The sequence below is a fragment of the Hordeum vulgare genome, chromosome 2H (assembly GCF_904849725.1).
Source record: "Hordeum vulgare subsp. vulgare chromosome 2H, MorexV3_pseudomolecules_assembly, whole genome shotgun sequence".
In the NCBI taxonomy this organism is placed as follows: domain Eukaryota; kingdom Viridiplantae; phylum Streptophyta; class Magnoliopsida; order Poales; family Poaceae; genus Hordeum; species Hordeum vulgare.
In genome coordinates this window covers 23,351,378-23,369,323 of record NC_058519.1, presented here as the reverse complement: position 1 = coordinate 23,369,323, position 17,946 = coordinate 23,351,378, and the positions used below count along the sequence as shown (strand labels likewise).

Genomic DNA, 17,946 nt, shown 5'->3' with positions numbered 1-17,946 from the left:
GGACAAGCTGCGACGGGGCTTATAAACAAGTGTTAGTCCCCCTCGGTAGGCGAGGTGGGACTAAACTTATCGTGCAACCGAGGAGGGGCTTTAGTCCCGGGTGGAGCCACGACCCGGGACTAAAGACCCCCTTTAGTCCCGGCTGGAGCCACGCACCGGGACTAAAGACCCCCTCTTCCCGCCTCTTGGTCTGCCCGAAAAGAGGCCTTTAGTCCCGGGTCGTGGCTCCACCCGGGACTAAAGGGGGTCTTTAGTCCCGGGTCGAGCCACGCACCGGGACTATAGATCCACCTATATAAGTGGGACTTCGAAAATTTCCAACCCAATTCGTCCATTTCTCTTCTTCCTCTCGTTCTCCTGCCCGGCGCGGCACATCGACGAACTAACCGACGCCGTCAGGCAGCTCGCCGTCCTGCTCGCCGCCACTTGCCGTCCTCCTCGCCGTCGGCCATCCTCCTCGCCGTCGCGCCATCCTCCTCGCCGCCGCACCGTCCTCCTCGCCGTCGCGCCATCCTCCTCGCCGCCGCGCCGTCCTCCCTAGCCGTCGCGCCGTCCTCCTCGCCAACACTCCGGCCAGTAAGCCCCCCGCCCCCTCCTCCCCAACACTCCGGCCAGTATAGAAGAAAAGAAGAAAAAGGAGAAGAGAAGAAGAAAAAGGAGAAGAAAATAAGAAAAAGAAACGATTTTTTGTCATTTAATTCCTATTGTTATTAGGTTTGTGTTGGGGAACGTCGCATGGGAAACAAAAATTTTCCTACGCGCACGAAGACCTATCATGGTGATGTCCATCTACGAGAGGGGATAAGTGATCTACGTACCCTTGTAGACCGTACAGCAGAAGCGTTAGAGAACGCGGTTGATGTAGTGGAACGTCCTCACGTCCCTCGATCCGCCCCGTGAACAATCCCGCGATCAGTCCCACGATCTAGTACCGAACGGACGGCACCTCCGCGTTCAGCACACGTACAGCTCGACGATGATCTCGGCCTTCTTGATCCAGCAAGAGAGACGGAGAGGTAGAAGAGTTCTCCGACAGCGTGACAGCGCTCCGGAGGTTGGCGATGACCTTGTCTCAGCAGGGCTCCGCCCGAGCTCCGCAGAAACGTGATCTAGAGGAAAAACCGTGGAGGTATGTGGTCGGGCTGCCGTGGAAAAGTCGTCTCAAATCAGCCCTAAAACCTCCGTATATATAGGTGGGAGGGAGGGGGCCTTGCCTTGGGGTCCAAGGACCCTCAAGGGGGTCGGCCGAGCCAAGGGGGAGGACTCTCCCCCCCAAACCGAGTTGGACTAGGTTTGGTGGGAGGGCGTCCCCCTCCCTTCCCACCTCCTCCTTTTTTTTTCTTTTCCTCTTGATTTTTCTTCTCTTGGCGCATAGAGCACTTGTGGGCTGTCCCACCAGCCCACTAAGGGCTGGTGTGTCTCCCCAAAGGCCTATGGGCTTCCCCGGGGTGGGTTGCCCCCCCCCCCCCCCGTGAACTCCCGGAACCGATTCGTCATTCCCGGTACATTCCCGGTAACTCCGAAAACCTTCCGGTAATCAAATGAGGTCATCCTATATATCAATCTTCGTTTCCGGACCATTCCGGAAACCCTCGTGACGTCCGTGATCTCATCCGGGACTCCGAACAACATTCGGTAACCAACCATATAACTCAAATACGCATAAAACAACGTCGAACCTTAAGTGTGCAGACCCTGCGGGTTCGAGAACTATGTAGACATGACCCGAGAGACTCCTCGGTCAATATCCAATAGCGGGACCTGGATGCCCATATTGGATCCCACATATTCTACGAAGATCTTATCGTTTGAACCTCAGTGCCAAGGATTCATATAATCCCGTATGTCATTTCCTTTGTCCTTCGGTATGTTACTTGCCCGAGATTTGATCGTCAGTATCCGCATACCTATTTCAATCTCGTTTACCGGCAAGTCTCTTTACTCGTTCCATAATACAAGATCCCGCAACTTACACTAAGTTACATTGCTTGCAAGGCTTGTGTGTGATGTTGTATTACCGAGTGGGCCCCGAGATACCTCTCCGTCACATGGAGTGACAAATCCCAGTCTCGATCCATACTAACTTAACGAACACCTTCGGAGATACCTGTAGAGCATCTTTATAGTCACCCAGTTACGTTGCGACGTTTGATACACACAAAGTATTCCTCCGGTGTTAGTAAGTTATATGATCTCATGGTCATAGGAATAAATACTTGACACGCAGAAAACAGTAGCAACAAAATGACACGATCAACATGCTACGTCTATTAGTTTGGGTCTAGTCCATCGCATGATTCTCCTAATGATGTGATCCCGTTATCAAGTGACAACACTTGCCTATGGCCAGGAAACCTTGACCATCTTTGATCAACAAGCTAGTCAACTAGAGGCTTACTAGGGACAGTGTTTTGTCTATGTATCCACACAAGTATTGTGTTTCCAATCAATACAATTATAGCATGGATAATAAACGATTATCATGAACTAAGAAATATAATAATAACTAATTTATTATTGCCTCTAGGGCATATTTCCAACAGTCTCCCACTTGCACTAGAGTCACTAATCTAGTTCACATCACCATGTGATTCCAACGAATCCAACACCCATATAGTTCTGGGGTCTGGTCACGTCTTGCTCGTGAGAGAGGTTTTAGTCAACGGTTCTGAAACTTTCAGATCCGTGCGTTCTTTACAAATCTTTATGTCATCTTAAAGATGCTGCTACTACGTGCTATTCGGAAATGCTCCAAATATCTACTCTACTATATGAATCCGTTTCACTACTCATAGTTAATCGGATTAGTGTCAAAGCTTGCATCGACGTAACCTTTTATGACGAACTCTTTAACCACCTCCATAATCGAGAAAAATTCCTTAGTTCATTAGTTACTAAGGATAAATTTTGACCGCTGCTAGTGATTCAATCATGGATCACTCTCTGTACCTCTCAACATACTTTGAGTCAAGGCACACATCAGGTGCGGTACACAGCATGGCATACTTTAGATTCTACGGCTAAGGCATAGAAGACGACCTACGTCTATTCTCTTTATTCTGCCGGGGTCGGGTTTTGAGTCTTACTCAAATTCACACCTCACAACGCAACTAACAACTCCTTCTTTGCTGATCTATTTTGAACTCCTTCAAAAATTTGTCAAGGCATGTATCTTGTCGAAACTTCCATTAAGCACTTTCGATCTATCTCCATAGATCTTTGATGCTCAACGTTCAAGTAGCTCAATCCAGGTATTCCTTTGAAAACTCCTTTCAAACAACCTTATATGCTTTACAGAAATTCTACATTACTTCTGATCAACAATATGTCTACCACATACACTTATCAGAAATTCTACAGTGCTCCCACTCACTTCTTTGGAAATACAAGTTTCTCATAAACCTTGTACAAACCCAAAATCTTTGATCATCTCATCAAAGTGTATATTCCAACTCCGAGATGCTTGCACCAGTCCATTGAAGGATCACTGGAGCTTGCATACTTGCTAGTATCTTTAGGATCGACAAAACCTTCTGGTTGTATCACATACAATGTTTGCTCAAGGAAACCATTGAGAAAACAATGTTTTGACATCCTACATGCAATATTTCATAAATAATGCATCAACAACTAACATAATTCTAACAGACCTTTAGCATCGCTACGAGTGAGAAAGTCTCATCATAGTCAACTTGTTTGATCTTGTCGAAAACATCTTTGCGACAAGTCGAGCTTTTCTTAATAGTGACTTATCACCATCATCGTCTGTCTTCCTTTAAAGATCCATTTTTTTACTCAATAGTCCTATGACCATCAAGTAGTTCTACCAAAGTCTACACTTTGTTTTCATACATGGATCCTCTCTCGGATTTCATGGCTTCCAGCCATTTGTCGGAATCTGGGCCCACCATCGCTTTCTCCATAACTCGTAGGTTCATTGTTGCTCAACAACATGACTTCCAAGACAGGGTTATCGTACCACTCTGTAGTAGTACGCGACCTTGTCAACCTACGAGGCTTGTAGTAACTTGATCTGATGCTCGATGATCACCATCATTAGCTTCCACTTCAATTGGTGTAGGCGCCACAGGAACAACTTCCTGCGCCCTGCTACACACTGGTTGAAGTGATGGTTCAATAACCTCATCAAGTTCTACCACTCTCCCACTCAATTCTTTCGAGAGAAACCGTTCCTCGAGAAAGGATCCGTTTCTAGAAACAAACACTTTGCTTTTGGATCTGAGATAGGAGATGTACCCAACTGTTTTGGATATCCTATGAAGATGCATTTATCCGCTTTGGGTTCGAGCTTATCAAACTGAAACTTTTTCACATAAGTGTCGAATCCCCAAACTTTCAAGAAACGACAGTTTAGATTTCTCTAAACCTCAGTCTATACTGTGTCATCTCAACGGAAATACGCGGTGCCCTATTTAAAGTGAGTGCGGTTGTCTCTAATGCATAACCCATAAACGATAGTGGTAATTCGATAAGAGACATCATAGTATGCACCATACCAAATAGTGCGTGGCTATGACGTTCAGACACATCATCACACTATGATGTTCCAGGTGGCATGAACTGCGAAACAATTTCCACATTGTCTTAACTGCGTACCAAAACTCGTAACTCAGATATTCATTTCTATGATCATATCGTAGACAGTTTATCCTTCTGTTACGACGAACTTCACTCTGAAACAGAATTGAACCTTTCAATATTTCAGACTTGTGATTCATTAAGTAAATACTCTTGCATCTACTTAAATCGTCATTGAAGTAAGAACATAATGATATCCACTGCGTGCCTCAGCACCCATTGGACTGCATACATCAAAATGTATCACTTCCAACAAGTTACTATCTTGTTTCATCTCAATGAAAACTAGGCCTTGCTCATGTGGTATGATTTGCATGTCACTAGTGATTCAAAATCAGGTGAGTACAAAGATCCATCAGCATGGAGCCTCTTCATGCAATTTATACTAACATGACTCAAGCGGCAGTGCCACAAGTAAGTGGTACTATCATCATTAACTCGTATCTTTTGGCACCAATATTATGAACATGTGTAACACTATGATCGAGATTCAATAAACCATTGAAGGTGAATATTCAAGAAAATAGAGTAACCATTATTCTCTTTAAATGAATAATCTTATTGCAATAAACACGATCCAATCATGTTCATGCTTAACACAAGCACCAAATAACAATTATTCAGGTTTAACACCAATCCCGATGGTAGAGGGAGCGTGCGACGTTTGATCATATCAACCTTGGAAACACTTCCAACACGTATCGTCACCTCGCCTTTAGCTAGTCTCCGTTTATGCCGTAGCTTTCATTTCGTGTTACTAATCACTTAGCAACCGAACCGGTATCCAATACCCTTATGCTACTAGGAGTACTAGTAAAGTACACATCAACATCATGCATATCTAACATATTTCTCTTGACTTTTGCCAGCCTTCTTATCTACCAAGTATCTAGAGTTGCTCCGCCTCAGTGACTGTTCCCCTCATTACAGAAGCACTTAGTCTCGGGTTTGGGTTTAATCTTGGGTCTCTTCATTAGTGCAGCAACTATTTTGCCGTTTCACGAAGTATCCCTTCTAGCCCTTGCCTTTCTTGAAACTTAGTGGTTTTACAAACCATCAACTATTGATGCTCCTTCTCAATTTCTACTTTCGTAGTGTCAAACATCGCGAATCACTCAAGGATCATTGTATGTATCCATGATATGTTATAGTTCATCACGAAGCTCTCACAGCTTGGTGGCAGTGACTTTGGAGAACCATCACTTTCTCATCTGGAAGATTAACTCCCACTTGATTCAAGCGATTGTCGTACTAAGACAATCTGAGCACACGCTCAACGATTGAGCTTTTCTCCTTTACTTTGTGGACAAAGAATCTTGTCGGAGGTCTCGTACCTCTTAACAAGGGCACAAGCATGAAATCACAATTTCATCTCTTTAGAACATCACTTATGTTCCGTGACGTTTTACAACATTTTCGGCGCCTTGCTTCTAAGCCATTAAGTATTTTGCACTGAACTATCGTGTAGTCATCAGAAACGTGTATGTCGGATGTTCATAGCATCCACAGACGACTCTCGAGGTGCAGCACACCGAGTGGTGCATTAAGGACATAAGCTTTCTGCGTAGCAACGAGGACAATCCTCGGTTTTACACACTTAGTCTGCAAAGTTTGCTACTATCAACTTTCAACTAAATTTTCTCTAGGAACATATAAAAACAGTAGAGCTATAGCGCAAGCTACATCGTAATTCGCAAAGACCATTAGACTATGTTCATGACAATTAGTTCAATTAATCATATTACTTAAGAACTCCCACTCAAAAAGTACATCTCTCTAGTCATTTGAGTGGTACATGATCCAAATCCACTATCTCAAGTCCGATCATCACGTGAGTCGAGAATAGTTTCAGTGGTAAGCATCTCTATGCTAATCATATCAACCATACAATTCATGCTCGACCTTTCAGTCTCATGTGTTCCGATGCCATGTCTGCACATGCTAGGCTCGTCAAGCTTAACCCGAGTGTTCCGCGTGCGCAACTGTTTTGCACCCGTTGTATGTGAACGTTGAGTCTATCACACCCGATCATCACGTGGTGTCTCGAAACGACGAACTGTAGCAACGGTGCACAGTCGGGGAGAACACAATTTCGTCTTGAAATTTTAGTGAGAGATCACCTCATAATGCTACCGTCGTTCTAAGCAAAATAAGGTGCATAAAAGGATTAACATCACATGCAATTCATAAGTGACATGATATGGCCATCATCACGTGCTTCTTGATCTCCATCACCAAAGCACCGGCACGATCTTCTTGTCACCGGCGCCACACCATGATCATCCATCAACGTGTTGCCGTCGGGGTTGTCGTGCTACTTATGCTATTACTACTAAAACTACATCCTAGCAAAATAGTAAACGCATCTGCAAGCACAAACGTTAGTTTAAAGACAACCCTATGGCTCCTGCCGGTTGCCGTACCATCGACGTGCAAGTCGATATTTCTATTACAACATGATCATCTCATACATCCAATATATCACATCACATCATTGGCCATATCACATCACAATCATACCCTGCAAAAACAAGTTAGACGTCCTCTAATTTTGTTGTTGCATGTTTTACGTGGTGACCAAGGGTATCTAGTAGGATCGCATCTTACTTACGCAAACACCACAACGGAGATATATGAGTTGCTATTTAACCTCATCCAAGGACCTCCTCGGTCAAATCCGATTCAACTAAAGTTGGAGAAACCGACACTTGCCAGTCATCTTTGAGCAAAGGGGGTTACTCGTAACGATGAAACCAGTCTCTCGTAAGCGTACGAGTAATGTCGGTCCAAGCCGCTTCAATCCAACAATACCGCGGAATCAAGAAAAGACTAAGGAGGGCAGCAAAACGCACATCACCGCCCACAAAAACTTTTGTGTTCTACTCGAGAAGACATCTACGCATGAACCTAGCTCATGATGCCACTGTTGGGGAACGTCGCATGGGAAACAAAAATTTTCCTACGCGCACGAAGACCTATCATGGTGATGTCCATCTACGAGAGGGGATAAGTGATCTACGTACCCTTGTAGACCGTACAGCAGAAGCGTTAGAGAACGCGGTTGATGTAGTGGAACGTCCTCACGTCCCTCGATCCACCCCGCGAACAATCCCGCGATCAGTCCCACGATCTAGTACCGAACGGACGGCACCTCCGCGTTCAGCACACGTACAGCTCGACGATGATCTCGGCCTTCTTGATCCAGCAAGAGAAACGGAGAGGTAGAAGAGTTCTCCGGCAGCGTGACGGCGCTCCGGAGGTTGGTGATGACCTTGTCTCAGCAGGGCTCCGCCCGAGCTCCGCAGAAACGTGATCTAGAGGAAAAACCGTGGAGGTATGTGGTCGGGCTGCCGTGGAAAAGTCGTCTCATATCAGCCCTAAAACCTCCGTATATATAGGTGGGAGGGAGGGGGCCTTGCCTTGGGGTCCAAGGACCCTCAAGGGGGTCGGCCGAGCCAAGGGGGAGGACTCTCCCCCCCCAAACCGAGTTGGACTAGGTTTGGTGGGAGGGAGTCCCCCTCCCTTCCCACCTCCTCCTTTTTTTTTCCTCTTGATTTTTCTTCTCTTGGCGCATAGAGCACTTGTGGGCTGTCCCACCAGTCCACTAAGGGCTGGTGTGTCTCCCCAAAGGCCTATGGGCTTCCCCGGGGTGGGTTGCCCCCCCGGTGAACTCCCGGAACCCATTCGTCATTCCCGGTACATTCCCGGTAACTCCGAAAACCTTCCGGTAATCAAATGAGGTCATCCTATATATCAATATTCGTTTCCGGACCATTCCGAAAACCCTCGTGACGTCCGTGATCTCATCCTATATATCAATATTAGTTTGTGCTAGATTATTTGGGTTAGTAATATTTAGAATTAGGTTAGGATTACAAGAAGAAGAAATATGAACGAAAATAAGAAAATAAGATTAGGAAAATGAAAATAAGAAGAGGAGGAGAAGAAAAGAAGAAAAAATGTATAGTGTATAGTGTATATGCTTAAGTGTATAGTGTATATAGTGTATAGTGTATAAGGAGAGGAGGAATTTTGCTATAGTGTATATAGTGTATAGTGTATAAGAAAAGAAGAAAAGAAGAGGAGGAGAAGAGAAGAAAAGAAGAGGAGGAGAAGAGAAGAAAGAAGAGGAGGAGAAGAAAAATGAAAATAAGTGTTAATAGTTTAATTTTGCTATTGTATATGCTTAAGTGTTAATAGTTTATTTTTAGCAAGAAAATTAATAGAACTAGTTTATTTTTTTAGTTCATTTTATGATGCCTATCCCGCATCCTCGTCGTCGACTCGGCAGAGGACACGTGCTTGATCAGAGGGGCCCTGTCCGGGACTGGGCTCCGCCCGGCTGGTATTGGGAGGTGCTACCTTACGAGGGGCGTAGGTTGGTGAGGAGCCAGCCCGTCGTTGACCCGATCCTTGTTTGGTGGCGGTCGCGTGGGCCAGTGAGGGTGCCGAGGCTTCCGGACACCGCGGAGGTGGTACGTCACCGTGTCAGCGAGGAGGATGAGCACGTCCGTCGCTACATGGTTGCGTTGGAGGGCAGGTTCGAGCATACCTGGCAGGTTCTTCGGGGATCTCACTGGAGCTATGATCTACGAAACGAGGCCTGACTAGAAAGTTGGATGCACGAACGCATTACACATTTGAGGTGATATTTCCTACGGGCGAACCCAAGCTTCCTAAGAATGCTGCTGACACATTCAAGAAGCAATGCGGAGTTCTTGTTAGGGATCACGTCCCGATCAGCGTTCGGGAGTGGAACAAGCGCAAAGGGGCAGCCGATAGTGACTATGTCGCCGAAAGGTACAAAGATAATCTTTGGAAAGATCTCATGTCACATTTCAACCTGTCAGAATGTGAGAATGAAGACGCCACAGACAAACTGAGGGCCAAACTCAAGCAGTGGACTCTGAAGAAGATGGCCGAACTGTTCCGTAGCTGGAAGAAGAAGCTATGGAAAAACTATGTGAAGACACGAAAAGTGCCAGTATTCGAGGGGTATCTAGCCAAGTAGGCGAATCACTGGAAGGCATTTCAAGAGTACAAGGAGTCAGAAGATGCCCAGGCATTATCAGAAAAGAACAAGATAAATGCCGACAAGAAGAAATATCACCACAAGCTGGGGCCAGGGGGCTATGAGACTATCATCCCAAAGTGGGATAAGAAAGAGCAAGATCTGATAGATAAAGGCGTCGTACCTGAACCACTCCGTGATGAGTGGGAATTGAGAGCAAGAAATTGGTTCCTTGCGCATGGTGGGTCGTACGACGAAACAACAGGGGACCTCATCTGCCCTGACAATCTTAGGATACCCAGGGAGAACTTGAAAATGATAGTGAAAGAAATTAAGGAGGGACAAAGAAAGTTCACTGCAGATAGAGATAAAGATTTGCTCACACTGGTCCTCGGCAATGACGAACATGGATGACGAACGCGAGGCTTCGGTCCTTCTTACCCGTGGTGGCTTGGATTTGCTAGAGACCAAGACACTTACAGAAGCCGAGAGAGAGCAAAGAAGCGGCAGCAGGATGAGGAGAATGACAAGTTCAAACAGTTGCTTGCCAGGATTAACGAGCAACAGAAGCAGATTGATGAGCTTAGAGGAGTACCGCGCCAGGAAGATCCTGCAGTTGATATTACCGGCGCCCCATCTAAGCGGAAAAGCAGGTGGCTGTATCTGAGGCCCCGCCCGACGATGAACGAAGAATGATAGAGGGCGGTCCCGGCTACCCCGTGGATGGAATCAAGGAGTCAACATCATGTGAACATCAAAAATTCAAGAACATATCCATGAAGGTGGCCGTCGGACAAGCTTTACCTTCTGGCCCTGATGCACGCTGGCATGGCCGTGAGATTCCAGCTGGCTTTGCTAAAGTCGGGGTGGATGAAATCATGACGGGGTTTAATGATATGGAGCTCGACATAGCTGGACCCGAAGATGAGAGGACACTCGGAGAAGTACTGGGTGGAGTCATCCTATGGGACAAGAACTACATCAAGCTTCCAGGCTCGGCCCCAAGGACAACACCGCCTCCGAGTCGTCGCAGGTCACCTACACCTCCATTACCTCCAAGCCCTCCACATGACGTCGGCCAGCACAACACGAGTCCATCTCGATCACCGCCGCCGGACTTGGGTCGTCCGTCTCCGCCGCCGCCCGCACATGATACTAAGCGGAAGCGTGCCAGCAAGAACGCTTCGTCGATGATTTCTAAGGGACGGAGCTCCCCAAAGCGCAAACTGTCGCCCCTCCCAAAGGTACCTCATGCTAATCTTCCTATCAGACCTTATGATCGTACCCCCGAGGAAAACGCCAGGATAGCAAAGGAACATCATGATGCGTAGATGAAAAGGAAGGAACCCGAGCCCCGCCCGAAATACACCGAGAAGAACATAGCATGGGCAAAAGACTTCATAACCACTCCATCACAGTATGACTTACACTATAAGTCTGATGACTATACACGCACATTGCAGACGGAAGTGAAAAAGAGCAGGTCACATGCAAGTGCAAGTGGGAGCAAATCAAGTTCAACTACAAGCAGGAAAAAATCAGACGTTCCTCAGCTTGGACAACAGGCCAAACAGTCGATCCCACCCCTCAAGGTGTTAACCGAGAATGTTCCCCCTCCGGTGCAGGGGCAAGCTTTTGAAAAAGCAAAGGAGTTGGCGGATGAATGTGGTATCTTGGTTGAAAATTTGCTGGCTTCCCAAGACGACAGGATACCCAAGGCTGTGGTAGCCCCTAAGACACAGTTTGTCATGGGAGAGCCTTCGGTCAGCAAAGATGATCTCCCAACAAATATGCGTTACTTGCATAAATGGTACTTAAGTGAATCAAAGAATGGGAGAACGATGATCGTGCTGAGTGTCCCACAGGAGTACTACGGCCGCTCCGAAGAAATCCATATCGACTTTGATGAACTCTTCCAGATGTACAATGGCGACGCGCTTGACAAATCGCTTATGAGTTGCTATTGTCTGTAAGTTTTTCAATTCGTTGTCTACATATAACTTGTTTAGTTATTTTAATTCATTGTCTATATATAACTTGTACTCTATTATGCAGAATGAAGATTCTGGAGTGTAAAAGTAAGAGCATCCTAAATATTGGGTTTATTGATCCAAATAAAATACATATAGCGACGCTAACTAATTATCCCAAGGAGACGGAGGAAAACCTTCTACGGTTTCTAAGAGATCAAAATTTCTGTGACCACATGCTGTTTCCATACAACTTCAGGTGAGGGTCTTTACTCTGTTGTGTCCATTCACTTATAAGTGTAATTGATAAGTTACTCACAAACACACACACACACACACACACACACACACACACACATATATATATATATACACACACACACACACACACACACATGTGCAGCTTCCATTGGATTCTGTTGGACATTCAAATTGATAAGGGAAGAGTTGATGCCTTCGACCCATTATCGAGACCCTTGAAACAGTTCCAAAGCATGCAGGACATGCTCCAAGGGTAATTTTAATCATTCTTGCGCTCTATCGGTCTCTTTCGATGATTTTCTGATATATCAATTAATGAAAAACTTAGCAAATCATTATCCTTGTCGGGCAGGGTTTGGAATCGGTTCAAGTGCGTGACTCCCGGTAACTTTCCTGAGAAGCTGACCTTTAGAGCGGCTCAGGTAAGTAGTAGTATGATATACTTCTATTAATTTTCAATACATTTATGATGCTGGATTATTATTTTGATTATATATATTCTATTCTCGTAAAGTGCGACCAGCAGCCACGAGGAACGCATCTATGCGGATACTATGTTTGCGAGACCATTCGCACGTTTACCTCTGAGTTCAAGGATCACAGATTCGACGTAAGCAATGAACATTCACACCTCTATTTTTACCCGTCATTCTTTGTTATCATGATTGATATTCATATTCATCTCCTCTTCTTATATAGCACACGACCATGAGGACGAAGTTCCTACCAGAGCAACGCGCGATTGCTGTTGCAGAGAAGCTTGCGGGATTTCTGAGGACGGAAGCTATAGAAGACAAAGGACGATTTAGTGTAGCTAAGGGCCATTGCTGATGTTCGTCCATGTAATCGAATAGACAGACTCTAGTCCCGATAATTCAGATCTCCATATAATTGTATATATATGATCGCTTGTAAGATAAGTTAATCTTATATATATATATATATATATATATATATATATATATATATATATATGCATAATTATTTATATTTTAAATTATATAAAAACTAATTCCTGAACATCACACGAGGCATCACGTTAATCTCCTGAACACCTAAACCCTAAAACCCTAAAACCCAAAAATAATTTCATTCAAAAAAAAACCCAAAAGCCAGCAAAATCTGAAAATCTTTAGTCCCGGACCGTGTAACGAACCGGGACTAAAGGGCCTGCCCCTGGGGTGCTACGAGGCGCCCACGTGGAGCACCTTAGTCCCGGCGTGTAAGAGGACCGGGACGAAAAGGTTAGGCCTTTAGTCCCGCCCCTTTAGTCCCGGTTGGTGAACCGGGACTAAAGCCCCTTACGGGCCGGGGCTATAGGCCCTGTCCCCACTAGTGCCGCCTCCCACCGTCAGCCAGCCGTCTCATTCCATGGGAGGTGCTAAGCAGCCACCCGGTCTCGGCCTGGACATGAAGGCCGCATCTGGCCAGGGCCGTCTCTTAGGCTTCGGTCGCTGGGTAGGACCTCCGTGGCAGGGGAGGGTGTGCTCGTTGGCTGACCCGGCAGCTTCGGCCTCCGCTTCCCAGACGAAGGTGGTGTTTGGTGAATCAGGCAGAGGAGCAGGCGGCGGCGGAGCTCAGCCCGTCGGCCAAAAGGGCGCCGTTAGTTGTTAGGGCGCGTGTCGGCCTGCCATGTGGGTCAGCAATGTCAGCAAAACGATTAAAGTGGATAAAACAATCATCAACACGATTTGATAGTTTTTTTTGTCACAAAATTAGAATTTCTCGATAGTTAAAAGTGATGATAGTTCAGTGGGACCGCAACCCTTAATGTGTTAGTTTTTTTATCAAATACTCCATCTTTTAGGGATCAAGAAAGATAAACCACAGGACAAAAGGTGGAAGCGAGGATATCGCTCACTGATTGCCTGCACGCAGGTAATCTGCTGAAACGCCATTGTCGGAATCCCTTGAGGTGTTGAGCATCAGATATATGCACCGGCCATATCTTGCCTACCGGGACCGCCGGGAGAACTTATGCATCCATATCTTGCTTGGATTAACCCGATCGAAGCTGCGTGTGCTTTGCAACCGGGGATTGTTTGGTGTATATGCCTGCGAAGATGCCACTCGTGTATCAGCTTGCCAAGATGCCATTCTTCATCGAATGGCTCGGATCAGCCACGTATACGCGACTTTTTTTTCGGTGAGATAAGTTTCAAAGATCGTGCTATGGCAAATAGCGACAGCTAGCTAAATGGAATTAGATTTGTTGACAAGCTACCGGATGGTAACCACAAATCCAACGTTCATAGATAGATAGATACAACTAGTAGTCATGCGATCCTCCCGAGTCATATGCTTCGTAGTTTGGATGCTGTCCGAGGTAGATAGCCATGCGTCCTTCCAACGTTCATCGTCAGAAGTGAAGATGAACGTCCCACCGTTGTTGACGGCCACACACTGCGATATAGCGAGTAACTTGCGCCGACGCCTGTCGTGCCGCTCCTCGCGACGTCTTGCAGTCCTCTTTGCCCAGAAAGCGTTCTCGGCGGCGACGTCCTCCGGGTGGCGCCGGCGCCACTCCGTCATGGCTCGCTCGTCCTACTCGGCGACGAGGAGCCGGCGCTGCCGCCGACGGTGCTCGTCACGGTCCTGGTCTGTTATCAGACGAGGCGGAGGGGCGACGTCGCCAGACCTGACCTCGGCGTAGTAGACGCCGATGCAGCGCTCGCAGACGCCGCGGTAGCCCGAGGATCCACGGCGGCGCGACGACATGATGGCAAAGGGAGTGGCAGAGGGCGCGTGGCTATGGGCAGCCGCGTGGCGAGCGCCGCATTTTATAGGCGCGCTGAAAGCGATGCGTCAAATCTAGCGCGTGACCGCCCGTTTTTTCCCGCGCGCGTGCAATAGTTTATCGCCCGCGCTATTTTCCCGCGTCTGCTGGATCGCGCGAAATCGTCCCGCGCACGCTGAAAGTTTAGTTTATCGCGCGCACACGTTTTTTATCGCTGTTGTTGGAGATGCTATAAATGGAATTAGATTTGTTGATATCACAAGCTACCGGATGGTAACCACAAGCCCCGAAATGACTTAATCACTTTACCGACCCAAAAATCTTGATTATTTGATAAATCGTAGCCGGATTCAAAATTCATTAAAAGGATCGCCCGATCGATAACGGCTTGGTATTTATCGGATAATGATCTCGGTGCCTCATATGAGAATATTTTTCATTCGGGAACCAAGACCTTGACCCTATGTGCCTCGGAATCATACAGGTGTGCCCGAGAATGATAGCCGCCAGAATATTTTACTTGCAAGCCGGACTATATATTTATGTGCTCGCACCGCACAGGAGCACATGCCCCTCACTTCTACTATACAGATACATACATACAACGATAGAAGTAGACGTTGCATTCCTCCCTCCGAGCTCGAGAGGAAATTAAACCACCATCGATCAGAGCTTCAAGCAGTAGGATCGATCGATGGCGTACAGGGCGCTGGAGGTGACCCTCCTGTCGGCCAAGGACCTGAAGAACGTGAACCTGATCACGCGCATGGAGGTGTACGCGGTGGCGACCATCTCCGGCGACCCCATCACGCGGCAGTGCACCCCGCCGGACCCCCACGGGGGCCGCAACCCGACGTGGAACGCGACGCTGAGGTTCGACGTCCCGGCCACCGCCGAGGAGGCCAGGGGCGGCTGCCTCCACGTCCTCCTCCGCGCCGAGCGCATGTTCGGCGGCGACCGGGACGTGGGCGAGGTCATCGTGCCCCTGGCGGAGCTGCTCACCGGCGGCGGCCTCGGGGCCCCCAGCTCGCCGCGGTTCGCGTCCTACCAGGTCTGCAAGGTGCACCGCTCCGAGACGCGCGGCTCGCTCTACCTCACGTACCGCCTCGGCCCCGTCATCCCGCCGCCGCCGCATGCAAAACAGGCCGACGGGTGGCCGGTCGTCGGGTACCCGGCGCAGCAGGTGACGCCGCCGTCTTCGCCTGCGAAACCAGCCATGCCGGTGTCTGTGCCGTCTTCGCCTGCAAAACCGGTCGGCCATGGTGAAGGGCCGTTTTCGCCGGCGAAACCAGCTGCCGGCTATGTGGACGCGCTGCCGTCTCCAAAACCTTATGGTTACGGGTACGGGACGACGCCGCCGTCTCCAAGGCGGACGGATCAGGTGGTGTCCATGACAACTTCTCCAAAACCAGTCGGGCGCGTGGTGTCCATGCCACCGTCCACGAAACCGTCCGACCAGTTCGTGTCCATGCGTTCTTCTCCAAAACCAGTTGAGCATGCGGTATCCATGCCGCCGTCTCCGTCAGCCGGGCGAGCGATCTCCATGCCGCCGTCGCCAAAGCCGGCGGAGGTGCCCATGCCGCCGGCTTCTCCAAAATCAGGCGGTGGGCATGTGTCGTCCCCGAAATCAGGCGGTGGGTATGTGCCGTCACCTCTGAAACCATCCGTTCATGACATGCCACCATCTCCAAGACCTGCAGAGACGTCCATAGCCGTGCCGTCGTCTCCAAAGCCTGCCGGCGGGCATAATATAGCCATGCCATCGTCTCCGAAACCGTTCGGCGGGCATGCGTCCGTGCCGCCGTCCCCAACACCGCCATATGATCAGGCGGTGGGCGAACGCATTTTTACCATGACTATGACCGATGTCTACCGGTGCTCCGTTCTCCAACGAGGAGCTGCCACCAACCCTAACTAGCACCCGAGTACATGTTTTGAATAAATAACAAGAGCATGTCGATCGGCACGCATCACCTAAATATAAGTTTGACAAGGCTTCCTTAGCTTACCCTTGTAGGTAGGCATGATCTCTAGTACTACACTTGTGATAGTTTGTTGACTGTACTACTAGATTAAGAGTAAGTGTACCATGAGGTGCTAAAAGCTAGCAGATGTTTTAGTGGTGTTTGTAAGTCGGTTGTAAAAGCAATAAGAGCAATCAAGCTTAAGGCCTCTAAGAACATCTCCAGTATGCCCGTGCTAGCGCGGCGTCCTAAAAGAATATACAACATCGAAACCGTCTTTTTTAAAGTGCGGGAGAGCCCTTGTTCCAATAGACGCTGTAAAATACGGCACGGTCATATAGCTTCAACAGACGCGTTAAATTTACAGCGTGAACGTTCAACACAAACAACATATCTTCATGGATTAATACATCACGCGCTTTTCATGGGTGGTCCCGAACATGTCGAGCCCGACGCACATGTCGCCGGAGCGGATCTTGACGTAAAACATGCCAGATGGATGGGGGCTTATGCCGCGGTAGCCCGAGCTACTTCGGGGGCGCGGTGGCAGGGGGACTGGCAGAGGCGAAGAGAAAGGCCGCGGAGACGGCGGTTGGCGGGCGCTCGCGTACGGGTTTTATAGATCGCGTCAAATGCCGCACGTCAAAACTGCCCCACACATTGCCACTTTTTCGCGCGTGCATGTAGTTTTTCTTAACCCTTAAATTTTTTCACGTCTGCTGAAGCGCGCCAACCGATCACACACGCGCGAAAAATTCGTAGTTTCCCGCGTTAAATCTAACATGCCTGTTCTAATACTCGATCGAGCTGCCTAGTGGATGGCGATTGTGGAGGCGGTCCTGCCTGAGAGCGCAATAACAGGATCTTCTTTTTCTCTTGTGGACATAACTTTGTGGTGTGCTTGCATGTAACTTTGTGCTACTCCCTTTCTACTAGACCCTTTGAATAACCCATCATACATCCATGGACGCGTTCGGTTAGTGACCGGACAGAAAAAAAAAAAGGAAAAAAGTGACTCAACCGGACTTCTCATATCTTTCCTATGTACCTGGGCTGTCCGTGAACCATCATATTCAATCTTAAATATGAGGAGAATATGAGGACTTACGGACGCCCAGAGCACGCCCGGTAAGTCCGTCACATAGGACGTGACCCCATTTTGGATCAATTTTTTATTATTTTTTTCTCTCTCTTCATCTTCATCAATCACGTGCTAGTGAGCAGACATATGATGAAGAAAATAAAAAGTATGGTTATGTGGATGGAAAAAAAGGACATACCCGATCATTGACCGGGCACGCCCGCGGGCTTTTAAAGAATCATATTTGTAATATCCGATTGTAAATACTCTTGATAGGTTTTTTATCAGTTTTGTTGCCAAAAAATTCATCTGCTCTAACTAAA

At 47.7% G+C, this 17,946-nt stretch overlaps 1 protein-coding gene across 1 annotated transcript; it reads left to right on the top strand.

Annotated features, from left to right (window-relative positions):
- Nucleotides 1–15,156: 15,156 nt before the first annotated feature.
- Nucleotides 15,157–16,758, top strand: LOC123429314 (protein SRC2-like). The gene has a single exon (XM_045113369.1). It carries the CDS (start codon nt 15,273–15,275, stop codon nt 16,494–16,496), a length of 1,224 nt encoding a protein of 407 aa, XP_044969304.1. The 5' UTR covers nt 15,157–15,272; the 3' UTR covers nt 16,497–16,758.
- Nucleotides 16,759–17,946: the final 1,188 nt, after the last annotated feature.